The 9,982-nt window shown below is 52.3% G+C and overlaps 1 protein-coding gene across 1 annotated transcript; it reads left to right on the top strand.

Annotated features, from left to right (window-relative positions):
• Positions 1 to 2,434: 2,434 nt before the first annotated feature.
• On the top strand, positions 2,435 to 9,434 carry TNNI1 (troponin I1, slow skeletal type). Its single transcript, XM_067531496.1, is given in 6 exon segments — positions 2,435 to 2,524; positions 3,891 to 4,022; positions 4,404 to 4,493; positions 5,218 to 5,394; positions 6,858 to 6,968; positions 8,799 to 9,434. Coding segments are annotated over 5 exon segments (597 nt in total). The 3' UTR covers positions 6,966 to 6,968; positions 8,799 to 9,434.
• Positions 9,435 to 9,982: the final 548 nt, after the last annotated feature.

Raw genomic sequence — 9,982 nt, forward strand, 5'->3', positions numbered from 1 at the left:
TCCTGACCAGCTCTGTGGGGTGGGAGAATGGGCTGGAATCTTACATCCTTCCAGAACTGTTTGGAAAATGGGATCTTATCTGAGCCACCTTGCTTATCCCCACCAACCCTTTGTTCAGTGGCCTGATGGCATAGCTGGGCCTAGAGCCATCTCCTGCCTGAGAGGAGCAGGGTGTCTCACATGGCGGCGCTTCCCACAGAGGAGACCATACAAAGCTGTCCCGCCGTCTGCTATCTGCCAGGTTAAAAGGCAGGCACAGGTGCTCTCTCCACACAGGCAGTGAGGAGGGGGTGAAGGGCAGGAGGGAGCTGTGCAGCCTTATGCAGGAAGCACGAGGATCATCTTTAGCTTTGGGCTAGTTCTGGTGTTTCCTCAGCGACAGTCTCAGCCAACGAGAAGTTTGTGGCCTGCTGAGACGCAGGCGAGGGCGTCTCTGGTGCGATTTGCTGAGCAGGGGGATTCTGCTTGGGTTACTGGCGTGTAGAACTCAAATGCAGACCCTGAGACCAGCTGGGGCACTAGAGATGGCAGCTCAGCCAGAAACACAGGAGAAACAAACCTGAACAAGGTGGGCTGGCGGGAGGCAGGTTACTTCAACTCAGGGATCTCCCCAGGACTGTCGATGCAATTCAATCCTGATCCACAGCCCCCTGCCAGCCCTGGTCTCTTCACACACACAGCTCTGTCAATGCGCCTCAGTCCAGACCTGCAGCCCCCTGTTATCTGAACCCTGCGCTTCTAGCTCTACAGGCGCCCTTTGATCTCTACTCACAGCCCTCTGCTATCCCTGTCTCCCCACACCTAGAGCTCTGTCAAATCGTCATAGTCCCAACCAGCAGCGCCTTTCTATCCCAGGCACGAGCCCCGGCTCTGCCAAAGCACCTCAGGCCCGGCTCTTTTTTAAGCACAGACTGTGAATTCTGCCCTGCTGTGTGGAAGCGGGTGGATGCTGGCTCACATTTTGATTCCTTGCTATTGATCATTTTGCTTTTATATGATTCTAGGTGCAGGATCGGCCATCACCATGCCAGAACCGTAAGTAGCAAATACATCCTTTTGCTGAACTCCCCTTAGCTTCAGGCTTCTCCGGGGAGCTGGGGAAGCAACCTGACCCTATTTCGGCCAGCCGCAGGGTTGGAAATGCAAAACGTTCAGCACTGAGCGCTCAAGCCTTTAGCACTGGAGCTAAAGGACTACGTGGAGCAACTTAAAGCAGTAGCAGAATAACTTTCCTCTGTGGGACAGCCACTAGAGGGAGGCAGATTTCCATGCTCCGCTACTAGGCCCTGCACCAGCACAACAGGAGGATTTCATATTCGCTTTTGCTTTTTTGTGCAAATGGTCCAATTTGGAGGGGGAAAAAGCTTTTGCAATGTTGAGATCTTTGCTCACAGAGCAGCTCAGTTTTGGTGAAATGCCACCCCCTTACCCACATTGTAAAATGTCCACACCGGTGGCATTTCCACGTGCTTTGGGGTGCTATTTGCATCTGTCAAAATTTCACAAAGCAGTCCATGTTTGTAGGCATGAAAATAAATGGCACGTTTCCACCAACGCCAGAATCTTCATGCTGCCATACGCTTCCCAGCCACAGGCAGCCAGGAATATGAAAACAGAGCCAGATTCAGCCCTCGAGTACTGAAACTGCACATGTATTTACACAGATTGGCACTTGAATACACAGATCAGATAATTACATGTATTTGTACATGAACGATCTCTGGTGATTAGAGAAGTGTCCTACTAGAAGTCGGGACTCCTTGGTCTTATCCCACAATTCTGCCACTGATTTGCTGTGTAATGTTGAGCAAGTTGCTTAACTTCCCCAAGCCTCAGTTTCCCTATATGTAAAATGGGTCTAATGTCACCTATCTTATCTGGGTGTTGCGAGGTTTGCTTAATTAATACCTATAATAGCTGTGAGTTTCTTGAATTAAAGTCTTCATACACGTGGTGACCTTTGTCACTGCTTTACAATTCTACTAATAATGCGTATTTACTGCCTTAATATCTAAGAGTTGGATCTTCAACTGATGTAAATTGGTGTAGCTCCAACAACTTACACCCGCTGAAGATCTGGTCCAAAGAAACACTTACAGTCTGTGGCTAGAGTGACCAGATAGCAAGTGTGAAAAATCAGGACAGGGGTAGGGGGTTATAGGCACTTATATAATACAAAGCCCTGAATACCTGGACTGTCCCTATAAAATCAGGACATCTGATCACCCTATCTGCAGCACATGTTTCATGCAGTAGCAAAGAGTCCATCTGTAACCTTTAATTGCACTGGGTGTTTCTTGAATTCTCTCTATTGATCCTCTGTTCTGTTTTTCCCCTCTTTATTTCTTCTCTCTGAATGAACAACTGCAGGGAGGTAAGTGCTCCTGGATTCTTTTTCCTTAAGACATCTGGACATTAATATGCATTTTCTGTAATGAGCTTGCATTTAAAATGTCTTTTCTTTTGTCCTTTTCCTCCGTAGAGAAAATCCAAGATCACAGCCTCACGCAAACTTATGTTGAAGGTGAGTCTCTTTGGGTCTATCCCAGCTGGGATAGTAAGTCAGGATTAAAATCATTGGTGCTCAAACATACAATGAACATTTCCATGCCTAGACAGCCCCTTTCTGACCAATGGGGTATGGAAAGAAAAGCTCAGCTTTCCACTGGATACAGATAGGATCCTGGGTCTCTGAAGAAGCCAGCCCTGTTCCCACCTCCATGTAACAATTCCTCAGCTGCTCAGGACTGCACGGTTGGAAATGCAACATCCCCAACCCCAAGTTAATCAGCACGGATTGAACCGGGGAACCTGCAGCACTAAAAACCAAGGCCTTTAGCATGGGTGCTGCAGAAGTAATTCTGTCCGTATTATTAGGCTTTTATGCAGACCAGCTGCTAGTGGGGGCACACTTAGCCAATGTGTCATGTATCTAGGCTCAGCAGAATTTGATTTTTTTTAAAAAGAATATTGATGGATAATATCAAAATTTATTTTAAAGCAGTTCTTTGTTGTTTTTTATCAATTTAAATTTTCACACCTGTGGGAGATTGGGGGAGGATCAGAAAATAGGGCGGAGCTCTGACAATAATGATTTAAGGACAGTCAACGTTGCCATTCAAAATGGTAAAGCTTTATCACTGTTAAAACACAGATTGTCAACATCGCATGTCACAAAGAACAAAGTCAATCGCCTGAAATCAAGCTCCAATAAGCGCTCCAGCAGCATTTGTGTGACTCTGCCTAGTTGCAAAAATTCAGTTAGTGTCAATGGAAATATTTTTCATCGGTTTGCGTGTGCGCGGTGAAATCAACATTTACCGATTAAAATTGAATCCTTCCAAGCCTACACGTACTCAAGGGACAGACCCTGAGTTTCCTGAGGCAAGCTGCATTAAATACACAATTGGGTGTCAGGTGCTGCTTCCTCCATCCTTGGTTAATAATAATGAATACTAATCATTGCTTAGTGCCCACAGTACACTAGGCACCTCACAGACAAGACATGGTTTTGGGGAAATATTTTTGCTTAAAGGGGAAAATAAATGCATGCAGAGAGCCTGATGACCCCAGCATCAGTCAGGAGTAGACACTCCACTGAAGGCTCTGAAACAGAAATAGATTCTCCAACCCTCCTCTCCCAGTTTATCCCACATCATGGGGTAAATACTTTTAGTTGTACCAGTGGCAGCACCATGCTGGATAAGCCCTGAAGACCCTTCCCTATGGGTCTGGGGCAGGTTCTCTGCCCCTCACCACAGATGTGCTGATCTCATCCTCCCGGGCTCTTCGGTAGCTCCCTGCACTGTGCCCCTGGCGTGGGGTGATGGCTCGGGGGCTCACAGCACAGTGCATCTGCTCAGGCTGTTGTTGTCTGCCGTGTGCGCTAGAGTTTGATGCTGGCCAAAGCCAAGGAAGCATGGGAACAAGATCAAGTTGACAAGGAAGGGGAGAAGGAGAGATACCTGGCCGAGCGGATCACGCCACTGCGGACCAGCGGGCTGTCCTTCAGCCAGCTCCAGGTACGCTCGAGTGGGGACCTGCGCGGGGGTCTGACAACAGCTCAGGAATCCACCCTGTTCTTTATGGCTGAGACAGGGCCCCTCCAGTCACTCATGAATGGGTCCCTCTTCGCAGGGTCCAGAGGCTTTGGAATACACTGGGGTGGATGGTGAAGGTGGTTTCCCAGGGAAGACAGGGAGATGTTGGCCACAGGGATTTCTGGGCAGACGACGGATGGAGAATCACCATCACCTCTAGGGGGCACCGTTAATGTGCTGCCTGCTAAAGGCCCAGCTCTTAAAGTGGTACCCGCTGTAGCAAGCCAGGGCCTCCGCTGGGAAGCTCAGAAGACGGAGCAGGAAGGACGCTCACAGCTTGGCCTTTGTGATCTCTCCGTGCAGGATCTGTGCAGGGAGCTGCACGAGAAGGTGGAGATTGTGGATGAGGAGCGATACGATTTCGAAGCGAAATGCATCCACAACACCAGAGAGGTAGGAGGAAGCTAAACAGCTTCTGTATCAGCCCCTTCCCCCCCACCTCCAGGCAACAAAGTTGTGTGGAGTTTATGTCTCATTTAAACGGTTATTTGTTCTGATGCCTTCTACGCAGCTCACCTAGGTTATTAGCGTTATTTGTGTTACAGTAGCACCCGGAGGTCCCCAAACCAGGGATCCATGGTGCCAGGCACTGCCCAAATACAGTGAGAGAGTTCCTGCCCTAATGAGCTCACAGCCTAAATGGACACGGTGGGCACAGGGCAGTAGGAGAAACTGAGGCACAGAGAGAGGAGATGACATGAGTTAGGTGTAGAGCTGGGAACAGATCTCAGGCTTCCTGGGTCCTGATTCATGGCCCCATTCACCAGACCCCACTGCCTCCTTCTGCCCTTCTGATCACTGAAACATTCGCACCTGAACAATTTAGAGGGAAACGTGCCACGTGCGAGCTCTCCCAGCCCATCCGAACTAAAGCCCTGCAGCCAGATTATCAGCAGTAGCCACTGACTCTGGATGGGTGTGTTCCCGGTCAGGATGGGCTGCCTGTGAGGATCCTGAGGCCCTCCGCACATGGCGGTGGTGGGGGAGCTGGCTCCCCTGGTGTCAGGAGCAGGCAGAGAGCCTCCCTGCAGGCTGGTTTGAAGCCTCCCCCTGGCGCAGTGCAGCTGTGTGATACTCCCCCCTCCCGACAATTCCTCCTTTCTTCCTCCACCTGCAGATCAAAGACCTGAAGCTGAAAGTGCTCGACCTCCGGGGGAAGTTCAAGCGCCCCCCGCTGCGCCGTGTCCGTGTCTCCGCTGATGCCATGCTGCGGGCCCTGCTCGGCTCCAAGCACAAAGTCTCCATGGACCTGAGAGCCAACCTGAAATCTGTCAAGAAGGAGGACACGGAGAAGGTGGGTGGTGAAATTCACCCCTGTGCAAAGGGTCAACCAGAGGCTGAAGCGAGGCTTGAAATGGGCGCATTTGGCTCACGGGCCCCATTCCGCTCACATGTATGCTGGTGTAACTCTGGAGTATCTCTGTTGACTTCACTTCCCGCAGCTGCTCTCTTGTTTTGAAAGAGGGCTCCTGGGATTTTACTGCCCGGAGGGACTTGGATGCAACTGGGATTGCTCCCCGTAGCTCAGTGCAGTTGATCCTGATTTACACTGGGGTAAATGGGCAGAAAGCCAGGCCTGGAGTTTGTATATTGAATCCAACTGTTGGTCCAGCATCCTGCCTACGGCAGAGACAAGACACACTGGAGACAGGAAACATGTTGCACCTGGCCAATTGTGCAATATTGCACAGGCAAGATATCTTCCCTTCCTGATTCCTGTGGCCATCGGCTTATGCCCCGAAGCAGCAGGTTTGGTGATCCCTGATCCTTGTCTGTCTCGTCAGCATTGCTCATAAAAATCATCCCGTTCTTTTAACTCCAGCTGCAAGCGAGCTCCTGCCGTGTAGCCTGCTCCACACTGATCTTGCAGGAGAAGGAATACACTGGCAGGTTCTGATGGACACTGTGGGTCTGATCCTGCAGGGGGTCAGGCTGCTCACTCAAGGCACCGCAGGGCCTCACCACACTGCAGGATAGGGCCCTTCCTCGCTGCTTTCCCGGCTGTCTCCATCTATACTGACTCTAGGGAGCACATGGGGCTTTAAAACCGTAGACAACTACCCTCACCCCCTGGGGTTATAATTCAGCTTCACACAGAGCAGTTCCAGGGACACTATGGGTCCTAACGGACTCACCGGGAAAAGGGATCTCTTTAAATATCACTTTCCTTTCCCCGCCTTGGGTCAAAGCAGCTGTTTGCACTAGTAATCAAGGGCCCCAAAATATACAGGCTATTTTGTATGAATGTACAACAGGGTTATTGGAGCAGGTCTGTCTGTCTGTCTGTCTGTCAGTGTAATAACATGACAGGTCACCCCCGAGCGCCACAGAATGAGTGCAATGGGATGCCGTGGCAGCATGAGATCATCGCTGGAGCGGCTGTTCTGGGTCTGGGTGGAGGTGGCAGGTCGCATATTGGACGGCCTGTGGGATTTAGGTTCACTCAGGCCCGGAGCAGCTTCTGAGGCAGCCAGGACAGAAATAAAGGACAAAATAAACCTTCCACGATAAGGATTCAGACATGGATGAACACGCCCCCATACATGCACCCACCCACGCATTCATACACGGCACAGGTCTGCACAGACTTAGCCACCCATGCATATGTATGCAAACCTGTGTGCAGACAAACCTCCGTGCACACACGCTCACGCACGTGTACACACACGGATGCCTGCACACACGCGGCTATCTCGCTATCTCTCTCTGAGTCCTGCCCTGTGTGGCCAGGACCCCTAACCCTGCGTCTCCCTGCAGGAGCGCCCCGTGGAAGTGGGTGACTGGCGTAAGAATGTGGAGGCCATGTCGGGGATGGAGGGCAGGAAGAAGATGTTTGATGCTGCCAAATCTCCAACAGGCCAGTGAAAGGTACTGTGTTCTGTCCACGCCTCCCTTTGTTCCTACCATCCCTTCCCCACTGCCTTTTACATCAGTGGTTCTCAGCCCGTAGCCTGTGGGCCACTTGGTCTTCCAAAGTGGCCCACCGCTGTCTAAGGACCCAGCTGAGCTTGTTGCCATGGAACTACTAGATGGGTGTAGGCTCCTTACTGCAACCAAGGAGATGGGAGATCAGCACTCCCCTTCCCTCCCCCTGACAGTAGCAGGTAGCACAGCAAAGCGCCCCTCCTGGGTCCAAAGGCGCTAGGGTCCCTGCTGGAGCCAGAGGGAGGGGAGCACAGATCTTGGTTTCCCTGCTGCAACCAGCGGGACAGGAGATCAGCAAAGAGGCAGCCTCCTCCCTGAACTCCTTCCGTCTGGCTGCAGTGGGGGGGGCAGGGAGGGTTTCTGGTGGACATTGGAGGCTCTTCAGGGTTGCAAAAATGATAGCTGTGTCCCTCGAGCCAAAAAGGTTGGGAACCAACGCTTTACATGAAGCAAGATGCAGTCAGTGTCTATGGCCCAGGAGTTCCCCGTCAGTTACAGTTTTGCTCTGATTCTTGCTCCGGGGAAACAAACTGGGTCATCGGTTGGCCCGAGGCCTTTGGATTTTGGACTCTCTTTGGTCTGTGGTGGTGAGCCGAGCCGATGCCGGGAGCCAGCTCATGCCCAAGGCAGTGGTTGGTATCTCGGGCAAATCCCAGTGTGGTTTATAGGAAGAAACACCTCTTCTAATCAGGGTTTGAGAAAACAGTTTCCCTTGACTTAGATATAAAAAAATGACCACCCTGCAAAGCAAGCAGGGGTGAGCCCCAGGGAGCAGGGGGGCAGGGTAGGGGTGGGATGCAGATCCCTGAGCTCTGAGATGAGCTCTAGCAAGTGGGGATGGAGGGGGGGCTTGTATGACAATGGGATCTGACAGCCCCAACCAGATCCCTGAGCTCAGAGCTGAAATCTAGTGAGCGAGGTGGGTGGGGGTGTACATGGGGTAATACCCCTACGGTCCCTGAACTCTGAGACGAGGTCCAATGAGCGCGGGGTGGGGTGAGATCTGGGCCTCACCAGCCCCCGGTGGGGCACCTCGCTCTAGGGGTTGGTCTTTGTGAGCATGGGGAATCTGCAGGGCTCTCTTGCTCTTGCCGCTCCAAATTGGATACATTTTCCGTGCCTGTTTCATAAACCCTTCCCCTCCCCTGGGGGTTTTATTGAAATAACCTTCTCAGTCCAAGTGTCTGTATCACACGCTGGCCTGGGGCTCATCCCCTCCGGAGCCCTCTTGCCCGCTGAACAACCCAGTGCCGCCAGCTGGCCATTTACCGCATGCCAGGTTTGTATCCGCTGCAGGAGGAGCTGAATTTGGGCAGCTTGAGCGCTAGATGAGCCTCAGTGCCAGGCCCCTGCCCTCTTTCTAGACACATTTTGTGAGCATCTCTGTGTCGGCGGTACAAGATAAGACAGCACCTCCTGCCTGTGTACGCGCCAGCGCCTCCCTGTTTGCTGGCTGCAAATACACCGCGCTGTGCCTCAACTCGCCCTTGGGCAGGATCCCACTGCGACGGAACGGCTCGGCTGGCTGCGGTGCCCGGTCCTGTAAACACTGTCTCCCGAGGACGGGATTTCAGGAGAGCTCTTCTGTTTGTTCTCTTTTTCATGTGGTAACTTGCTCTGATTTCTCATGCTAAGTGTTGTTCCTTAAGGCCAATCCCTCCCTGAACGCTGCTGGCTGTGGTGTTGCACGGCACCCTCCCCACCAGCTCACAGCCTCTGCCTAAGAAAACCCTCTTCCTTCGTGCTGTCTGATGCTTCCATTTCGATTCCTAGGTGCTGCCTGGAAGGATGAAGAGTCACCCTCTCCCACTGCCTGCAGCTTCGCCTCCTGCCGCCCCTTCACGCTGCCCTGTCTGTGCCCTCTTCCTCCATTAGCTGTCAAGCCAGCCCATTTGTGGAAAGCTCCTTGGGAAAAGCTCAGCGAGTCTCTGTGCTTAAATCGCCCCCTTGCCCCCCGGCTTCCATGGCACCAGCAACGACAGCTATTGCTTCACATGATGCAGCCAATTAATTGCCACAACGTGGCACCATTGGCTCCTGAAGGTCCTGGTGCATGGGGCCAACTCGTTGGAAGGCCACAGGGAAGACCTAGGAGGTATCACCACTGTGGCCTGAGGTGCCGATCCCATTAAACGTCAAGGGTGAGAGCCTCGCCAGCCCTCCTGCACAAATCCCGTGCTACACGGAGAGGCAGTGCCTGTGCCACATGCCAATGGCTACATGTCAACAACTCCAAGGGGTCTTGGTCGTGCTTGTAACTTTGGGGCTCTTGGGCTATCCTTCTTCTCCACCAGCCACTGCAGAGATGAACCCGTTGGTCCTTCTGTTCTCACCATCCAGCTCTGATATGTACAGTGTGTGGGATGTAACTGCTGTGTCTCTGTGTTCATTAAAAGACTTTAGGACAGAGGTGCAGGGTCTGCTCTTCGCTTTATGCTCCTTAGTGTTAAATATGTGCATGAATTTTGCAGCTGATGAAAGCGGGGGGCCTAAAGCGCTGGCTAGAGGCAGGGATAGTAGGGTGTCACTACTCAGGCTCCCTCTCGCTTTGATAGGGATCTCAGCCTCCACCCACTTCACCCCCTGATTTCCAGAGCACTCAGCCCCGCCATGCACCTCAGCCCTCCCGGTTGTTCCAGTCCTGGCTCTCCACATTTCAATGAGCCACCATCCTGCCCTACAGCAGCTCTGCTATTCCAGCCCATAGCTCTGCTAATGCAATTCATTCCTGACCTGCATCATCCCTGCTGTTCCCTTGCTGGACCCCACCCAGATCTCTGCACCCTTTGTATCTGCCGTAGCTCTGATATCAACACCCTCACGCCCAGCTCTCTGGAGCTTCTAGGACAGCTCACCTATGCGGTCCAAACTCAGGTGCATTTCTTGAAAGGAACTCCTCACAGTTCCCATTGGTCCATCCCTCCTCCTATGGGATCAGATCACAGGCTGCAACCTCG

Source organism: Emydura macquarii, unplaced genomic scaffold (genome assembly GCF_026122565.2).
Source record: "Emydura macquarii macquarii isolate MOO-44397 ecotype Brisbane River unplaced genomic scaffold, CSIRO-AGI_Emac_v2 contig_3220, whole genome shotgun sequence".
Classification (NCBI taxonomy): Eukaryota; Metazoa; Chordata; order Testudines; family Chelidae; genus Emydura; species Emydura macquarii.